Source organism: Ascaphus truei, unplaced genomic scaffold (genome assembly GCF_040206685.1).
Source record: "Ascaphus truei isolate aAscTru1 unplaced genomic scaffold, aAscTru1.hap1 HAP1_SCAFFOLD_440, whole genome shotgun sequence".
Lineage (NCBI taxonomy): Eukaryota > Metazoa > Chordata > Amphibia > Anura > Ascaphidae > Ascaphus > Ascaphus truei.
In genome coordinates this window covers 231150-252679 of record NW_027456771.1, presented here as the reverse complement: position 1 = coordinate 252679, position 21530 = coordinate 231150, and the positions used below count along the sequence as shown (strand labels likewise).

General features: G+C 40.2%; 2 protein-coding genes across 2 annotated transcripts in view; both read left to right on the top strand.

The window, feature by feature from the left end:
- Window positions 1–21530, top strand: part of LOC142484855 (uncharacterized) — a 191414-nt gene that overhangs the window by 38295 nt on the left and 131589 nt on the right. The window lies entirely within an intron of this gene.
- On the top strand, window positions 2125–4685 carry LOC142484853 (uncharacterized). Its single transcript, XM_075584084.1, has 3 exons — window positions 2125–2295; window positions 3689–3766; window positions 4132–4685. The coding sequence occupies exons 2-3, from the start codon at window positions 3718–3720 to the stop codon at window positions 4683–4685; spliced, it is 603 nt and encodes a 200-aa protein (XP_075440199.1). The 5' UTR covers window positions 2125–2295; window positions 3689–3717.

Sequence of the window (21530 nt, the reverse complement as noted above, 5' to 3'; positions counted from 1 at the left end):
GCTTCCTATTCTGTTTAGAATAATGGGAATTCCCTTGTTGTTGTTTGTGGGAATTGGGACCCCATCCAGAGGGATCTGTAGTGTCGTTCCTTTAATATTTGGACGGGAGTCTAGTAAGGTCCTCATGGGTGGGTCCAGCATAAAAATTGGGATCCCTTGGTGTCCTTGGGATATTAATATTAACTTTGGGGTTTGGATGTTTGGTTTGTGTTGAACCCTTTGAATGATTTGGAACTGTAGGCTTAGATTCATGTGTGTCATGTATAGCAGGGTCCCCATCTATAGGGGTTTCCTTTACTGTATCCCAACATCTTTGAATATTAAGAGCATAATCTCTCTTTGATTTTCTGATCTCCTCAACTTAATATTCATGTCTTTAGTTAGTTGCGGTAGTTTGTCTAGACAGAGAATCTCCAAAAACTTTAGTTATTTTACTGTCTACTTCGATTATCTATTTTTTCCTTTCTAGGATTAACAATCGAATTAGCTCTAAAGAACAGTGATCTTGGATCCTTTCCCATTCTTTGACAAACTCCCGACTATCTGTAATATAAGTTGAGCGTTTGAGGACTCTTAAGTCCTCTTGATATGCGACCCACCCTTATATATTCTTCCAATGTGGCCATTTCTAGCCAGGACTTGGGGCCTCATGCAGTAAGCGACGATTATGTGAAATCGGCAAGCTTACCGATTAGTCATGTTATTGGCGATTTTTCCTCTCCGTATGCAGTAAGTGCCGAATACATTCAAAATCAAGCCAAAAACATATCCGCCCACTCTCACGATGATTTGCCGATCACACACAGGTGTATCGGCGTGCGTGGCGGGGTGCTGTTAGGTTGCCCAATCACAAATCTTGCTGAATCAGGCGAACCAAGCATGTATTGGATAGCGCGCCATATTTAAAGGCAACGTGTACTGGTAATCATTCTCTGTGTTGTTGGGAGTGAGAGAGAGAGAGACGCACAGAGCTGGGTGATTTAAGATTTGCATATTAACTGAGAGACTTGTTGTGTATTGTGAGAGCTTTGTCCTTTGTTGTTTTGTTTACATCTTTGTCTAGTTTTATATGTGGAAGTGTTTCGTGTGATTGGCTGTACATTTGTTGTCTGTTTTTTGTGAGTGCTGTAAGTATGCCCGCAAAGCGTGGGAAGAGTGATGCTGGTGGGAGTGGGAGTGCTACTCGTGCGAGTACGCGTCGGAGTGAACGTACTGTTCAGGTAAGTGATGTTGCTAGGAGTGCGAGTGCTGTTGCTGGGAGTGCGAGTGCTGTTGGTGGGAGTGGGAGTGCTGTTGCTGGGAGTGGGAGTGCTGTTGGTGAGAGTGGGAGTGCTGTTGCTAGGAGTAGGAGTGCTGTTGCTGGGAGTGGGAGTGCTGTTGCTGGGAGTGGGAGTGCTGCTGGTGGCTCAGTTGCTGATGGGATGTCTGGTGGTGGCGTGCTTGCTGGTGGCCAGCTTTTGGAGTCTCTTCCATTGGAAGAAGGAGAGTCCAGTCAGCACCAGCCAAGCTCTGAGCCTAAACCTGCTCGGAAGAAACGTGTGGAGAAGCCACGTAATCCTCGCTTCAATGACCAGGAAAATAGAGCTCTTGTCACAGGGATTCTGGAGCACTATGACAGTATCTATGGACATTTACTAGGTAAGTGTACCTTTCCATTTATTCTTCAAATACATGTGATCCTAGGTCATCTGAGTTTTGTTCATATGCAAATATGGGTACAGAATATCTTTCTATGTTAATTAGTGTGGAAACACAGCTTTTTATCATGCATTACAAGGACAACTAAACACAGGCGGTCAATTTGCCATAACTGCATAGAATATGAATGCAAGCTTGCTTACATGTATAGGTTTAGTAGTGAATGCTCATGTGTTTCACATATTACACCTAAAACAGCATGTTTGCTATCTCTTGGAACAGCTAGCAGTGTAGGAAACTGGTGCTTCTATTATTATTAATTTACCTCATATATTTTCTATGTTTTTCAAGGGCGGACAAGTTCATCAAGCAGAAAAGAAATGTGGGACACAATAGTCATTGGTGTCAATGTGTGTGGGAATAGTGTCAGGGACAAGTATCATTGTCGGAAAAGATTTGATGATATTAGGTAAAAATTGAAAAAGAAAATACAAGACCAACGCGTGCATGCTACTGGCACTGGAGGTGGGCCGACACCACAACGTCTGATATTAACTCCATTGGAGGAGCTGCTTCGGGCAAAATTACTTCCCGTCGTCGTGGAAGGCTTGGCTGGTGACCGTGATATTGGAATTTATCCCTCACAATTTCCACCAGGTGAGAAATATTACTGTACTAGGCGTGTCGTTGCTTACAGTTATTTTGCATATTTCCGCTGCTTTTTATACTGTCTTCACAATATAAGCATACCTGCATCTATATATGTATATGTCTGATTCTGTATATATATATATCTCAAAATAGACATATATGTTGTAGTCCTACTAAAAGCAGTAACTAATATAGCACGTGCCATTGCGTGGTCATTTACATGTGAATTCCCAAAATGCATTGCTGCAGTGGAAGCAATTGATGGTGGGCGAAGATGGGGAACAACAGGGTAGTACACATGTGTAACACATGCTAATGAGAAATTATTACTAGCTACAGGTACAGAACATAAATATGTATAATATTATTGTGTAATTTATTTATTTTACTCCTACAAACATGACATTACTGCCTATTTTAAGCATGCATCAAATATATTGCATGCAACGGCCTACAAACATCACTTGCACTAACACATCTATAGTTGTTTATGAAAAGGTCCATTTTTGCTTTATGTCATATACAGACAGCATAATGAGGCACACGTAGCATATGTTATGTCATTGTGTTCATAACTTAAACACTGCAGACGACTATTTAGCTCCTCTAACATTGTGTTAAAGCAGCTGCAATGAATATCTCATCACAGCATACACGTCAACAGAGGGGGTGGGGTTCAGCACACACAAATTACAGGCTCATTTTAGGGTCAACTTAGTTCACACCATTTTCACCTGTTTGAAGTAATTGAAAGGTCTGGCTGATTAGGCTTTTTGGGGAAGGGAATACCGTTCTTACAACCTGACTAGCACAACTGAAGTTAATGCCACTCATTTGAAAGCGTAACTCTAGCTACTAAATGCCCCAACAAGTCATTAGTTATCAAACCGTACGTCACACATTAGTTCACTCATATCTATAGTTGAACTACTATCAACGACACATTATCACACACTGCATGTGTTGTCTTGTTGAGTGACAGCCACATTCAGGTGTGCCACATCTTCTATTAATGTACCACACATATCCTGTACCAAAAACAAAACTTTTTGCAATATGACCACCTTCATGATAACCATTGTGAATGTTCCTCTCATGATAGTTATGTACATTATGATACTGATATGACTACACAACATATGATTTTTATGTACAAATTTAATCTATTTATCCTCACGCATTACTGCAGAAACATAGTATGTTGTATGTTATTGAACTCAAAAGTTCTAAGTACACAGTCATGTACATTGTTAGTACAACTATTTATGTTCACTTTCACACACACATTTTCGGTTAAGGAACTGATGCTGTTAGGTACTCATAAATACAGAACATACAATAACTGTTTGTTCAATATTTACACATGTAAATGTACAACTAATGTTATTGTTATATATAGTTGCCCCTGGAGGACATGTGTCACCTGAGATGGAACAAGTGTCTTCACCTGGGTCATGCAGCTCAACACACCTAGAAGGTGAGTGTATAAGTTGGTGGCCATATAATATGTGCACTTCTATATGTTATGTTGTCATGTTCATTATTTGTTTTGCACATCTTCTTTAAATAGGATTACTTAGTGTCAGTGAAAATTAAGTGTAAGGCAACATGTATTGTGTTAGTGATGTTAACTATCATGTAGGACTTCTGAGTTTAGAGCAACTTTTCATTCATTCATATTTCATACTGAGTCCAAACATTATTCGTAAGTCAAGGTAGTTTTTAATGTGAGGTTATAAAACGTATGGAAACATGTTAGGTGTTACTTATGACACAGTAGAATTACATAGTAACACAGCAGAGATTAACATGCCATTTAATAATGTGTACATTTATTTTTAGAACATGATGATGAGGATGATGATGATGATGCCGCCATAGACACAAAAATACAATCAAGTGAGCATGAAGAGGTTCCAATAGAAACTGTTTTACCGCCAAATCGTCCATCAACTACCACATACGATGCAATTGTAGCTTCTGAGGGAAAAATTGTGGAAGCAGAAAATCGTCGCCATTCTGACCTGATGACAGTGCTGGAAAGGATGATTGCACTGCAGGAAGAAACAGTATCACAATTGGCACATCTCCACAGAGTCTTCATTGAAGTGCCTAAACAGTTGCAAAAAATCAACACCTCATTTGAAGCATTAGTTGTTCAGCAAACCCAAGCAAATTACTTGAGAATGACTAATGTACCACAATTCAACTTCAACACCTCACAGGCAGGATCTTTACATGCTGGTCAGTTTTCACCACATGCATCTGATCTTCATTCCCCAGGTCCGAATGTTACCGGTCAAGTAGCAGACATTGCTGTGCAGGTTCCTGACGACATCCTACCGCTGCCATCTGTACAAAATCAGCAGCTGACACCTACAAAGGAGGCGACATAAACAAAACAGCACAAGCAGTTACTACTGACCAGTTTTTGGACACGAACAGACCAACCATCACTTGTGCAGTGTCTACCAAATTGCTCACATGTGTCAGTGGGCACAAGCCCTGTCCGTGAACAGTCACTGCCCAAAAGCCCTGTAGGTGAGTCACTGCCCAAAAGCCCTGTAGGTGAACAGTCACTGCCCAAAAGCCCTGTAGGTGAGTCACTGCCCAAAAGCCCTGTAGGTGAACAGTCACTGCCCAAAAGCCCTGTCGGTGAACAGTCACTGCCCAAAAGCCCTGTAGTTGAGTCACTGGCCACAAGCCCTGCCCGTGAAGTGCCAGAGGCCACTCAAAGTGGCTCTGTTGTGGCTAAAGTTGTTGCAAAACGAAAAAGGAAAATGCAAGAGACAACAAGTAGGCCTGTTACTCGCTCTCAAAAGGAACAAAAACAATAAATGTTATAATTCACTAAATATGTCTTTGGCCTTGTTTTGTTGACTTCAGATTATCTAATTAATATTGTATGTATGCTGAAGACTGTGTTGTTTCCAAACTTTCAAGTATGTTCTTGTACACGTGAAGTTTTGGAAATGTTAACAGTCCTAATTAATGAATAGTGTTATAAATATTGATGTATTAATCGTCTGTTCAGTAATGGTCCAGCAGGAGCCAGTTGCTATGTTTAGAGAAGCTGCCATTGACTTACCTGCAAAACATTGTATTTGGGTGTGTTACTTGATGTAATCATTGCATGTGCATATTATTCACATGCAATTAAAAACACACATCTATTTAACTGCAAACATCTTTCTTGTCCGTGTACAGCAGGATTATGTGTAAAATATTACTTACCTTGGCCTTGCTTGCCCATTGTAATGTTGTCCTATAATCATTTATGTGTTCTTGTTATACTAATAAATATGTAGTACTGCTGCGGCACAGTTTATTCGAGCATTTGCCCGTTCTGTGCCGCAGCAGTAGCCTGGCGCGCGCCCGAGTGTGACGGGCGCACGCCGAAGCAGCGGAAGAGCGCCCTCCGATCGGGGCGCTCTCCCTACCGCTGCCGGGTCCGCCGGGTCCCCCGGAACCCCCTGCCGCTGTCCCGCGATCGCGGGACACCAGGGCTCCCTCGGGGAGCCCCTGGACACGCGTGCAGGGGGCGCACGCTCCCGATGACGCGTGACCGCGCGTCTATGACGCGCGGCACGCCGAGGGGCGGCCACTAGCAAGCCGGGAGATTTCCCGGCTTGCGGTACCGACCACACTTCAATAAAGTGTGTCGGTAGTGTATGTATGGATATATGTACACACACACACACAGTGTGTGTGTATGTATATATAGTACTATGTAAACTGGTATAGATGTATTTACAAAAAAAAAACACTTCATGCTTCCTTGTGAAAAGACACTATTTTAATAATACAGGCCTAATGTTTGAGAACTATACTAACTGTGAGCCTCTAACAGTATTGGGCTCAAACAAATGTTTATTACTTAATTCACTCATGTTTATCACCATTTAAATAGGTTTCATACAAGGCCTACTTACTGCCATCAATATGTTGTGTGTACTCCTGCATTATATATATATATATATATATATATATATATATACACACAATATACATATAGTACAATATACACTTTATGAGAGAGGTATATTTATATATATAGATACACACGTACTTAAACTGATGCAGACAGGGAGTTAACCAGACTTTCAAATACACACAGAAATGTATGCGGAAAAAAAACATTTCCTTTTGCAGGTGTGTGTGTATTTCATTATATGGCTGTGTAAGCACTATTTTCACACAGTGCTCTATTTTATTTTTCAAGAAACCACAATGTTACTTAATTAAAAGTCTAGGAATGTTGTGAGAAACGAGATAAAAAAATGATACATGTTTGTCAGACAAACGGCTATCAGAAACCACAAACGTTCAACCAATTAATTCTACATATCCAATTGGTGCTTCAAAAAAGGAGTAAAAGTTGATACTTTTTTTGACCTTGAAAAGGAAACACAGCAATTTGTTAGGCATTGACCACTTTCATTCTTATGAGCAAAGAACAGAGACCTGCACACATCTTTTGTGTTAATCTGCAATGGCTGATGAATTCGTAAAGAATATGAATCCGCACAGAGGGTATAAATTCATGATAGCAGAAGCTATTTTGTCCACTTGCGGACACAAAGCGAACACATGTCAAATCTATGATTTGATTCGAGCCAAGTATCCTTATTACCAAGAACGTGGGCATGCGCGCAATTTTAATTCCTCAGTAAGATTCACTTTATCAACTAATGACTGTTTTGAACGTGTGCAGGATAAGCTAGAAGACAAGTATGGTTTCTGGAAGATTGCCAAGGAAAAACATTTCACCGTGAAAGAGGGCACACATATTGTGCTTAATGGCATATTTATTCCTAATGCCAATAGCAATGGATCTGCTACTACTGTTCCGTGTGAATCGATACCTGCTGCAATATCTGCACCCTCCATTCCTGAAACCCACATTGTACAAGAACATAACTACTATGATTATGTACCAAGCCTTTCAGCTGAAAATGCATTGGAATGGGTACCCGAAGAAATGAACCTACCTCCGGACCAATTGTTTGAAGAAAGCAGTGGCGATTCCTATGAGCGCTTCATGGAGGAGATGTGTGTCATACTGGATTCAGCGTTTGGGTCAAGCGTGGATGAAAATGCCTTGCATTTCTGGAGCGACCAGTTGCAGGCAGACGAAGTGTTAATTCTTGAAGAATGGTAAATATAACAATCGTTATGCGTTGACTCTGCGTTTAAATTTTTTTTTTTTTGTAACCACCATTTTCACTTTCAATGCGTGGATACAGCGTAACATTGCAGACTGCATAACATGTAGCGATCACAAACAAATTGTTTCCTAATACAATATAGTAGAACCTGAAAGAGTAGTACACATTGCTGACGGAATAAATATACGTACTTTCCTATCCCTTTAAACATATTAGCAACATTTTACCATAACTCTAACACATACCTGTTTTGTTATCATGCAACATCTACAAAATAAAAAACCGGGTCCACCACGTATGACGTGGGACCCTTGTCATGGGCCAAGGCGTCCTTAAAAAGGATTACGGATGTAAGTCCCGCCCCCAAGCGACGTGCGCACCTCAAAGCCTATTGGCTGTCTTGTTTTGTTATAGTAACGGTAACTGCAGTGTGTCATGCGTGCGGCTCAGTGTTTGTAGGCGTACACTGGGCGTTAGCCGAATGTTAATTGAGTGGGAGGAGTGTTAGCGTGCGTTTCACGCTGGCTTAACATGACGTCACACGTATTGCATTTGCGCATTGTGTTATCGGCCGTGCTTTCTGTCCAAACACGTCTGTTTAAAAAGAATACAGATGTACTCGTTTAGAACGAATGTAGTTTCGTCTTCATTGTATTTGAAATAAAGATTTTATGTTTACTGGTATTTTCAACATGTATTGAACGCACAACGTACGCATTGTTTTGCGCATGCGCTAACAGTTAGTCGACCCAAGCGTGAAGTGCGTGCGCACACTAAGATGTGCGCGCACATTTTTCACTATACAGGCAACGTTCACTTCATATACATAGTTATGCTTGCTACTACTTTAATGAAAGATTACATACTGATGTACACTTGTACTTCTAACATATAAGTGACTGACGTTTGTATCTACACAATCATATAGAGCTGCGTAACGCGTTGTCACGGATACATATCTAGTAAGGTGCCATCTTTGACCATCATGTGTTTGCTGTATTTCAGAGATGTCGGGGAAGATACAATCGGATCAATGTATGATTTCAGAAGAGTCTACCTTTATATGAGATGATTGTGAGGAGGAGCCACCGACTACTATACTACATATGGAACTAATTTTATATTGCTTGCAGCGCTTATTAACAAACAATTAAAATGTGATACCCTTATGCCTATATTGCATAAGCACTTAATTAACACAATGATGTTGAAAAACAGTGCCTCATGAATTTTTCTTGAGTATTCTTTAATTACTACTAACATTTTATGGCATGGTGTGTTTTATATATAACAACCATTCCCACTCTGCTAACACATTTGTGTATTCTATTGTGTAATGGAACGTATGACTGTCGAAACTATGTACTGCACCGACACACTTTATTCGAGCAAATACCCGGTATGTACCTGGCAGATACCTGGAATGCGCCACTCCTGACCTCTGACAAGCCCCGTTGCATTTGCCTTCCCAGCCTGGGTTCATGCCTGGCTGATGGGCGGCTGATCTGTTAAATGATAATGATTAGGATTTAATAGGCTGCAATGCTTCGCGTGTCTACCAGATGGCATAAATTCATGAATTGTAATGCAGTTTATATATATATACTGTGCAGTATTGCAGCCAGAGGGAATAAAATGCTTCAATCCCTGCTTGGAAAATAACTCAATGCACTCGGGCAGAAAACAGTCATAAACCTCAATACACCCGGGTATACCCAAATTCGTGGGACTAGCCAAGCTCGAATAAAGTGTGTCGCCAGTGTAACAATAATAATAATAATAATAATATGAGCATGTTCATGTATAGCGCTGCTAGTTGTACGCAGCGCTTTACAGACACATTTTTCAGGCTGAGGTCCCTGGCCCGTGGAACTTACAATTTATTTTTTGCCGCCTGAGGCACAGGGAGATAAAGTGACTTGCCCAAGGTCACAAGGAGCCGACACCGGGAATTGAACCAGACTCCCCTGCTTCAAACTCTCAGTGCCAGTGTGTGTCTTTACTCACTGAGCCACTCCTTCTCCCAATGTAAAGGACACTTACAACCAACTAGCCATTTCTTGATAAAAATCTCTTGTTACATGGGTATGTTGATAAAATGGTTTGGGACTGTAGCAAATAATGTTATTGGCTAGATGTTGTGGTCCCCTCCAATGCATGATGTTCTGAATATTACATCAACATCATGTAATGAAGTACGTTTCTGTGTATATTTCATTTACCTAACTAACTATAGTTTACTGTGTTTATTAAACGTTATATAAATAAATAGTAAAGTGAATATGATGCTATAAGCTACCATAATAAACCTGCTGTTCTCATTTGTCGATGTTATACATGGATCCTACACAAATTGATACAGACACAAACAGTTGTGTTAAAAAGTGTGCCTATGCTAATGTGTACGTGATTGACGTTTATATTTAGAGAATACTTGATAATTATCATCATGATAATGATGAAGTGACGTGAATTACATTCCAAAAATATTACCAACATTCTAATTGTGGGAAATTATAAATGGTACATTACAGTAACATTTGGGACAAAATTGTGGTTTTGTTTACACTTTGCCACTTGTTACATGTAGGTCACATCCACACATGTGTGACTTATACATAAACATGTGTCAAATTTTAATGAATGTTGCCTATTAATTTCTAGCATTAATAATCACCTACATTGCAAAATATAAGATGTACTACGCATTGTTGTGATTACAGGCATTCATGCATGGAGTGTTATGATCACTCAATTGCATCCGTGATGAATGATCTCCCGTAAGTAAACAAATAAGTACAGTTATCCCCTTTTCTCCAAACACATCTATATTACATTAATGGAATTTATAAGGGAACATACATAAAATGTGATGAAATGGGAGTAATCATTTTCTAATACAATGCACATGAAACCTTAATAGTAGCTAAATGCATGTACATGATACAGAAAGTACATGTATGTTACATTTTTCTTTAAACCAATATGTTGGGTTTTCACTTCAAATACTTATACGAATATTGTGGTAGGCACATCTTATGCCAGATGTCAGCAAATATACATACCATGATCAGTCATACTGGAGATATACCTATAATGCAATGGAACAATATGTAAATTGCAAACATTGACATGCCATCTTCAGTACCGTAAGCAACACAGCAAAGTGTGTATTTGCTGTTCAATGTGCAACACCATGTATATTTAATGACATTCAACATGTAAAGCAGCCTGGTGTACACATCATCTGGATGTACATGTTACACTGCACCAATAACATTGTATGTAAGCATACTAGAATAATGAATGACTATGGGCATACTATGTGTATTGTCTTTGCATAAGGAACAACACAATGCTCAAATATTACTGCTTTGTTACCCCAGTTGTATTCACATACACACAACTAATGTACAATGGAAGAGGGATTATATAACCTGTGCAACAATAACATACCGGTGCCACATCCCTTTGTGCACACAGCAGAGAAAAGAAAGGTGTGCAACCCATATTCATCTGTGTCCTAACAGAAGGTTATATAAAAAAACATTATTGTTAATATAACATAATTAAACTATAAAAGTAGTACTAGGAACATATACTGCACCGACACACTTTATTCGAGCAAATACCCAGTATGTACCTGGCAGATACCTGGAATGCGCCGCTCCTTACCTCTGACAAGCCCCGTTGCGTTTGCCTTCCCAGCCTGGGTTCATGCCTGGCTGACGGGCGGCTGATCTGTTAAATGATAATGATTAGGATTTAATAGGCTGCAATGCTTCGCGTGTCTACCAGATGGCATAAATTCATGAATTGTAATGCAGTATATATATATATACTGTGCAGTATTGCAGCCAGCGGGAATAAAATGCTTCAATCCCTGCCTGGAAAATACCTCAATGCACTCGGGCAGAAAACAGTCACAAACCTCAATACACCCGGGTATACCCGAATTCGTGGGACTAGCCGAGCTCGAATAAAGAGTGTCGCCAGTGTATGTTTTTACTTACAAGAAAAAAATGAATTGATGAGATTCTGGCGTGTCTGGCCACCACTGGCTGTTTGTTCATTTTCAGCAGCTACATGGGTGGGATGCTCGTCTACCAAAGGCTCAGCTAGGTCTGATTGTACATTGTGCCTGAGTGCAACATTGTGCAAAATGCAACAGGCAAGGATAATATCAGACACTTTTTGAGGCTTGTATAGAAGAGCCCCACCAGTTCTGTCCAGACACCTAAATCTGGTCTTGAGTAGGCCAAATGTCCTCTCTATAACAGATCTTGTAGAGATATGGGCTGCATTGTACCTTTCCTCTGCTTCAGTTTGAGGGTTTAGCACCGGAGTCAAGAGCCACGGCCTAATTCCGTATCCTGAGTCACCTATAATGAATGGAGCCCACATAAGCTGACATTACTGATCAAATTCTACAATGCCAACATTCCTAAAGAAAAATGTGTTTTGTGTTAGAACATCTAAATCTGTACTCACCCAGCAGCCAACCATGTTCAAAATGTCCCTCTTCGAACGCATGGAAGACTGAAGAGTTCCTCAGGATAGAGGAATCGTGACTGGAACCAGGGAATTTGGGTACCACATGCATTATCCTCATCGTGGCATCACATACCACCTGTACATTGAGTGAATGGTAGTGCTTACGATTGCGGTACACATGCTCACTCTGACTAGGTGCAATCAAAGCAACATGTGTGCAATCGATTGCACCCAGCACACATGGTATCCCTGCTATATTATAAAAGCCAGTCCTGACTTCCAGCCACTCTGTTGCCTCTGTAGGAAAATGAATATAATTCCTAGCGCGTCTATTGAGTGCATAGAGAAACTGGGTAAAGGCCCGCGAGAATGTAGATTGCGAGACCCCGCCCACTATGCCCACAGTTGTCTGGTATGACGCGGAAGCAAGATAATGTAATGAGCACAGCATTTTAACAAGCCCAGGGACTGCACGACCTCTGGCTGTGAAAAAATCTAAATCTCCCCTTATCTCCTCATAAAGAGATAAGATTGCTGCTGAACTCAAACGATAGCGACTTACTATCTCCTCCTCACTCATCCCATCTAACAGGGTTCTCTCCCTGTACACACGCGGATGAGGCACAACTTGTCTCCTCTGTCTTCTCCTCTGATCTCCTGTCCCTCTACCTGTCCCTCGGCCTGTCCCTCTCCCTGTCCCTGTCGTATCCGCGTGCCTGTCCCTGTCACTGTCCCTCGGTCTGTCCCTTCCTTGCCCTATATGATTCTCTTGATCAGCAAGCATGTCATAGAAAAGAATGTTCCTCCGTCTACTAAACAATCGCAACATTTTGAAATGAGTAGCTGTGAATGAGCAGGTAATGGGCGTCCTTTAAATAGGTATGTGATGATGTCAGGTGACATAGTAAAATGCAAGGTGTTACATTAACATAATAAAGTACGTCTGTGCCAAGCTGTGTGCAGTTGTTCTTAGAAGTATTTGTTGTGTGTATTCTGCAGGGAATGATGATATTTGCCAATGATGTCACGTGAAGCTTTGTACAAACATTGCTTGAAAATAAATAGTTGAATGTGCAATGCATGTAAAACTTCTGAACGCAACAGTCAGTCATGTAATTAGACAAAAAGGCTGAGATTGACGTGGGAAAAGTTTGCTGTAACATGTGTAATTAGCCATGTTATTGTCACATGTTGACAACAATGAATTTTAGTGTGCTTATGCATGCATTTCTGTAATGAGGATAGTTGCTATAGAATGAGTTTACAAGGTGTCACAATAATGAATTACTGTACATGTGTGTAGAAGTTAGGTTGAAGTGCTTGTAATGCAACGGTTACAATGTAAACATGCAATGTGATTGAGCGTCCAATAAGTGACGTCATGAAAATAGGGAGGACACAAAACTAGATGTAAACATGAGCAGAAAGATGTACATGAACGTTTAAAGATGCGCCACACATTACAAGCATTGTGTAATGTAAAGGAACATGAATATACGGTGTATGGGTGACATGTGTGACATGTGTAACATCATGTAAATAATTGTCGCTCAGTTCAGTAAAATGTGTGATATGATGTGAGGTTCTCCTTTAAGAGTTAAGTATAGGATTTTCCCTTGACACATCATCACATGATGAGTAATGTGACACGCAAATGATGAAAACATGTAAAAGTACAATGTTATGCAAATAATACACGTCAGCTGTCACACAATGCAGGGAATGCCCCCACACTGTAATGCAAATGACGTTTGTATTGTGAGCAATGAAACGTAAACAGTACTATACTGTTATACGTCCCCGCTCCATTGACTCCATTGATGTACAGAAGATTTTTTTTTTCTAAGTGCCGTTCCGGCAGCCTTAGCGATCGTTCTCCCCTCCAAACTGCCAACTTTAGTTGGCGGGAGAAATTGGCCATAACATCTCAATTTCGTAGTGCCGATCAGCCCCGATAAGCTGATTTTGGTACTTGAATCCAGCCGATTTAAAAAAGTGGCGATCAGTGGCGAAAACAGGCTTATCGGCAGCCGACTGGCCATAACAAAATTATCGGCTACGAAAACTGCCGAAATCAAGCACTTATCGGCGCTTACTGAATCTCAAACCCAATTTTGGCTATAAAATGCCGAAAAATACCTTATCAACGCTTATTGCATGAGGCCCTAGGTCTCCTTCTCCAATAGTTTATGCAACTCATTCATAAGAGAAGGCAAACTAGGAGTTGTAACCTCTTCAATTGGCGTATCTGAGAACATCTTACTAAACAGCTCTGGTTTGTTAAACCTGTTTTTGAGACAATCTAGAAATTGGCTGGTATTAGATTCAGCCATAATACGTCCATATAGGGAAGGCGAAAGAGGTGGGGAGGAGAGGGGAAGAGGAGAGGGGAGGGGGAGGGGAGGAGGAGGGGGAGGGAAAGAAGGAAAAAGAGGGTGGGGGAAGGGGAGGGAGAAATGGAGGGAAAGATGGACGAAACATGGGACAATAAAAAATGTATACTGCACAAGTAAGAAATAGCCCAAGAACAATAATGTGATAATTGGACAATTAAACCATAAGAGTCTAATAGCTGCTGCGTGACTGTATGGGAAAGAAGGGGGATGCCGTGTGACTCAACAAGTGGGTCACACAGATTACCAGTCAAAAAGTGTCCAGTCCGCGCTCTTGCTCTTTAAGGGTGTGGAATGATAGTTCCTCTCTGATCTTTAGCTGCTCCTGTTGTTCAAGGTGTCTTCCCCCACCTCCAAGATGGATCCCAACGGAGAACTCCGACGGCGATGCCAAGTTCCAAGAAAAAGAAAACACAACAGCGCACCAAAATGAGAGAAATAAAGTGTATTACAAACAATAAACAATAGTAACCACTTACATAAATAAAAACTTTAATAATCCCCGGTCTCGATCGTCACTTCTATGGTAGGGCATCAGAATAGGATGAGCAGGGGCAGAATCACTCCTCAGAGATCAGTCCCGCGCGCTGGGGTTGTTCCTGTAGCGCTGTGACGCCGTCAGACCTCCACGAGTGTCAGCGTGGCGGACCGCGTAGCGCGCATGCGCATGAAATGAAGCCCCCTGTAGCTGTCCTGGAGATGCCTGTCCGTTTTTGTGTGTACGATCGTGATCGGAATAAAAAACCACTTGTGCGTAGGCTGGCTGTGAGTGTACAATAAGCCAGCAACACCATTCGCGACGCATTTCGTATACAAAAGTATACTTCTTCAGGCATGATTTGGGGCACCTGTCTGGGGTCCTTTATATGTCTATCCAGTTATATCATTGGTTGGTAATGATAATTGAGCAACCAATTGAATTGAGGGTAAGAGGGGTGGGTGGTGTTACGAATCCTCCCCTCTTGTACTGAAATCCATATTATAATGATGCATTTCATAGTTCAGTGGCATTTAAAAGATTAAAAGGTAATACTTAAAAGCTAAAATGCCACACAATATAAAGACATATAAAGTTATTCAAACAGGTAACCCCCTATAGACAAGTGTAGTAGATAAAACACATATATAATATAATATGAACAATATGGATAAAACATTGTGCAAACACATTACAAATACAAATGCAACACATAAAAGACATATGACACAGAAAAGGGGGGGGGGGCGGTTTGGGGGTTTGTGAAGTATAAGAATTGGGGGTGGAAGAAACAGAAAAAGAAGGAATAAAACAAAAAAACAGGAAAAAAAACCATAATGGAGAGAGGGGAAAAGGCACACAATAATACGCATATAGGGAATGTTAAAGCGAACAGCTGAATGACTAACTGGATCGTACTCATATATTCACTTCAAAAAGGGAGTCAGTTCTACATAATCATTTAACCCCCCTGGATATTCAGTTTGGAGGGTGAAAATCCAAAATTGCTCCCTTCTTGCAATTTGTAAGTCTTTGTTACCAGCTCTAATAGTTGTAGCTATATGTTCGATACCCATATATTTAACCCCTACTGTGCTGCACTGATGAACATCTTTAAAATGAGACAACAATTGCATAAGTGGTTTACCAGAGGCCAATAGTTTGGGAATGTTAACAATGTTTCTAACATGTTCCATCACACGTATTTTGAGATGGCGTTTGGTGCGACCTACATATTGTAATCCACATCCACATTGTAAGATATATATGACATATGTTGTTAAACAGTCAATATAATTATGGATTTCATATTTAAAGTCTGTCAATTTAGATTTGAAATGATCTTGAGTTAACATTCTAGGACAGATTTTACATCTATTACATCTGTGGTTACCCTTTAACCCTAATAAATCTCTAAGGTCCTTCTTCTTACTGTAGTAGGGACACTGCCTTTAAGAAGGCTCGGGGCCAGTATATTTTTTAGATTATTGGATTTTGTAAAGACAATCGGTGGTCTTTTGGGTAAAAATTTGGCTAAAATGGGATCCATATGCAAGATATACCAATATTTATTGAGGATTTGTTGTTTCTTACTATGTGAACTGTTAAATTTGGTTATAAAATATGGAGTTTTCCTCTCATTTTTATTAAATGATTTTTTCTTGTTGGGTTTTTTCAGCTCTACATTTAGTGGTGCAGTGTTTGATGGAAGAGAATCGATAGCAATGGTGTTTCCCAATGGCTGAGAGGATGTATTCAAACTACCGTCGATGGCAACAAATTGATTTTCTGTTTGTTTACTACTTGAAAAATAAATGAATTTATCCCTCTTAGTATTCAGCGCCCTTTTATACGCCCTATCGATAATAGTGCTATCATAGCCCTTTTCTAGGAAACATTCCACAAGTGTCTGAGATTGGACCTTGAATGTTTCCAAATCAGCACAATTGCGCCTAATGCGCAGAAACTGGCTGTATGGAATGTTGTTAATACATCTTTTCTCATGACCACTTGTTGGATGTAAAAAGGAATTCACATTTGTGCTTTTAAAATGGGTTTTGGTGTATAATTTATTGTCAGCAATATATATTTCCAAATCCAAATAATTGATGTTCGTTGGACTTAACTCGCTAGTGAAAATCAGATTAAACTGATTGTCATTTAGCCCAGCAACAAAGCTGTCAAATGAGATGCTGTCACCGTCCCAAATTACAATCACATCATCGATGTATCTCCGCTCATAATTAATTGCGACGGAGACACATCGACGCCCCATATGTGTGACGATTCCCACCATCCCATGTATAAATTTGCAAAAGATGGTGCAAAACGTGTCCCCATAGCAGTGCCACACAATTGTAAATAAAAATCGTGTTCAAAAAGAAAATAATTGTGTTTCAAAATAAATTCTATTGAATCGTGAATAAACCTACGCTGAAGGAGTAGTAAAGTGCCATGGAGTGATAAAAAGTGATCAATAGCATCTAATCCCCCTTCATGTGGAATAGAAGTATAAAGAGTTTGAACATCCAATGTGGCTAACTGATAAGAAGGTGTCCAAGTGAAACTTGTAAGAATAGTGAGTAAAGTAGTGGTGTCAAGTAAGTGTGATGGTAATAGTGAAACAAGTGGTTGTAGAAAGAAATCTACATAAGATGAAAGATTAGCAGTAAGTGAATGTATCCCTGAAATAATAGGTCGCCCCGGAGGATTAGTGACTGATTTGTGAATCTTAGGCAAATGATACATAATAGGGATGGTGGGAGCTATACAACACAAATAATCAAACTCATGTTTCTTGAGAACATTCGATTGATAAGCAGATTTTAACAACTCATTGAGACCCCGTTGGAATTGAACTGTAGTGTCTTTGGGAAGTTTACAATAGGACAAGGGGTCTGACAATAATCTAGTTGCTTCCAAGCAGTAATCTACTCTGTCTTGGAGTATAATGCCTCCTCCCTTGTCTGCTTCACGTACAATTGTGTTTGGATCTAATTGCAGTGTTTTTAGCCCATGTCTTTCCTGTGTAGTCAAATTCATATTCTGATTTGTTCGAGTTGTCTGCGATTGTTCCAGAGTCTTAAACTCCTTTTCCACCAATTTATTGAAAATGTCAATATACTGTCCCCTAGAATGATAGGGATAAAAAGTAGAATTCAGTTTAAACAATGAGTGTTGCGTAGACATATCATCTCCAACACTAGTTGGACCCTCGTCCATCAAGGACATCAAGTCCACAAGATGATTTTGTTCACTGGAAGACAGTGTATTGACAATAGGGTTAATTGTGTTAAGAGTAGACACTGGACCTCCCTGATCTGAAACGAAATGTCTGCTGAGGGTTAACTTCCGATTAAATTTCTGAAGATCTATATAAAGATCTAAATTGTTAACCCTACGTGTAGGGGCAAAAGAAAGTCCTTTGCCCAAGACTTTCATTAAAGTGTGATCTATTTGAAAATGGGACAAATTAAAGATGCCCTTCGATTTTAATGTTGGGTCATCTGGATAGACTTGGGAGGGGAGGGTTGTTTGCTTCCCTCTGATTCCACTCCCTCTATGTCCTCTCCTGAATCCTGTCTTTTCCTTGTACTCTTTTTGGGGGCTCCCAATAAAGGTGGGTGGTTGGAATCCCAGGTGGATATTGATTGTCTCATTTTCTCCAACCTGTTTAAAAAATCCTCATTCTCTATCTCCTCTTTTTTATCCCTTAATGCTTCAAATTGGTTATGTAGAGGAAAAACAGGAGTTCCATGTTCCTCCCTTCTATGGGTGTTAGTATGTTTCCTAGAAGCACCGTTATTTTTCTTATTATGTGGAGTATGCTGTTTGTTCTGCTTCCTATTCTGTTTAAAATAATGGGAATTCCCTTGTTGTTGTTTGTGGGAATTGGGACCCCATCCAGAGGGATCTGTAGTGTCGTTCCTTTGATATTTGGACGGGAGTCTAGTATGTTTCTCATGGGTGGGTCTAGCATAAAAATTGGGATCCCTTGGTGTCCTTGGGATATTGATATTAACTTTGGGGTTTGGATGTTTGGTTTGTGTTGAACCCTTTGAATGATTTGGAACTGTAGCCTTAGATTCATGTGTGTCATGTATAGCAGGGTCCCCATCTATAGGGGGTTTCCTTTACTGTATCCCAACATCTTTGAATATTAAGAGCATAATCTCTCTTATCCCTAAGAAATTTATTGTTCATATTAATTAATATTTGATTTTCTGATCTCCTCAACTTAATATTCATGTCTTTAGTTAGTTGCGGTAGTTTGTCTAGACAGGGAATCTCCAAAAACTTTAGTTATTTTACTGTCTACTTCGATTATCTCTTTTTTCCTTTCTAGGATTAACAATCGAATTAGCTCTAAAGAACAGTGATCTTGGATCCTTTCCCATTCTTTGACAAACTCCCGACTATCTGTAATATAAGTTGAGGGTTTGAGGACTCTTAAGTCCTCTTGGTATGCGACCCACACTTATATATTCTTCCAATGTGGCCATTTCTAGCCAGGACTTGGTCTCCTTCTCCAATAGTTTATGCAACTCATTCATAAGAGAAGGCAAACTAGGAGTTGTAACCTCTTCAATTGGCGTATCTGAGAACATCTTACTAAACAGCTCTGGTTTGTTAAACCTGTTTTTGAGACAATCTAGAAATTGGCTGGTATTAGATTCAGCCATAATACGTCCATATAGGGAAGGCGAAAGAGGTGGGGAGGAGAGGGGAAGGGGAGAGGGGAGGGGGAGGGGAGGAGGAGGGGGGAGGGAAAGAAGGAAAAAGAGGGTGGGGGAAGGGGAGGGGGAAATGGAGGGAAAGATGGACGAAACATGGGACAATAAAAAATGTATACTGCACAAGTAAGAAATAGCCCAAGAACAATAATGTGATAATTGGACAATTAAACCATAAGAGTCTAATAGCTGCTGCGTGACTGTATGGGAAAGAAGGGGGATGCCGTGTGACTCAACAAGTGGGTCACACAGATTACCAGTCAAAAAAGTGTCCAGTCCACGCTCTTGCTCTTTAAGGGTGTGGAATGATAGTTCCTCTCTGATCTTTTGCTGCTCCTGTTGTTCAAGGTGTCTTCCCCCACCTCCAAGATGGATCCCAACGGAGAACTCCGACGGCGATGCCAAGTTCCAAGAAAAAGAAAACACAACAGCGCACCAAAATGAGAGAAATAAAGTGTATTACAAACAATAAACAATAGTAACCACTTACATAAATAAAAACTTTAATAATCCCTGGTCTCGATCGTCACTTCTATGGTAGGGCATCAGAATAGGATGAGCAGGGGCAGAATAACTCCTCAGAGATCAGTCCCGCGCGCTGGGGTTGTTCCTGTAGCGCTGTGACGCCGTCAGACCTCCACGAGTGTCAGCGTGGCGGACCGCGTAGCGCGCATGCGCATGAAATGAAGCCCCCTGTAGCTGTCCTGGAGATGCCTGTCCGTTTTTGTGTGTACGATCGTGATCGGAATAAAAAACCACTTGTGTGTAGGCTGGCTGTGAGTGTACAATAAGCCAGCAACACCATTCGCAACGCGTTTCGTATACAAAAGTATACTTCTTCAGGCGTGATTTGGGGTACCTGTCTGGGGTCCTTTATATGTCTATCCAGTTATATCATTGGTTGGTAATGATAATTGAGCAACCAATTGAATTGAGGGTAAGAGGGGTGGGTGGTGTTACGAATCCTCCCCTCTTGTATTGAAATCCATATTATAATGATGCATTTCATAGTTCAGTGGCATTTAAAAGATTAAAAGGTATTACTTAAAAGCAAAAATGCCACACAATATAAAGACATATATAGTTATGCAAACAGGTAACCCCCTATAGACAAGTGTAGTAGATAAAACACATATATAATATAATATGAACAATATGGATAAAACATTGTGCAAACACATTACAAATACAAATGCAACACATAAAAGACATATGACACAGAAAAAGGGGGAGGGAGGTTTGGGGGTTTGTGAAGTATAAGAATTGGGGGTGGAAGAAACAGAAAAAGAAGGAATAAAACAAAAAAACAGGAAAAAAAAACATAATGGAGAGAGGGGGAAAGGCACACAATAATACGCATATAGGGAATGTTAAAGCGAACAGCTGAATGACTAACTGGATCGTACTCATATATTCACTTCAAAAAGGGAGTCAGTTCTACATAATCATTTAACCCCCTGGATATTTAGTTTGGAGGGTGAAAATCCAAAACTGCTCCCTTCTTGCAATTTGTAAGTCTTTGTCACCAGCTCTAATAGTTGTAGCTATATGTTCGATACCCATATATTTAACCCCTACTGTGCTGCACTGATGAACATCTTTAAAATGAGACAACAATTGCGTAAGTGGTTTACCAAAGGCCAATAGTTTGGGAATGTTAACAATGTTTCTAAGATGTTCCATCACACGTATTTTGAGATGGCGTTTGGTGCGACCTACATATTGTAATCCACATCCACATTGTAAGATATATATGACATATGTTGTTAAACAGTCAATATAATTATGGATTTCATATTTAAAGTCTGTCAATTTAGATTTGAAATGATCTTGAGTTAACATTCTAGGACAGATTTTACATCTATTACATCTGTGGTTACCCTTTAACCCTAATAAATCTCTAAGGTCCTTCTTCTTAGTAGGGACACTGCCTTTAAGAAGGCTCGGGGCCAGTATATTTTTTAGATTATTGGAT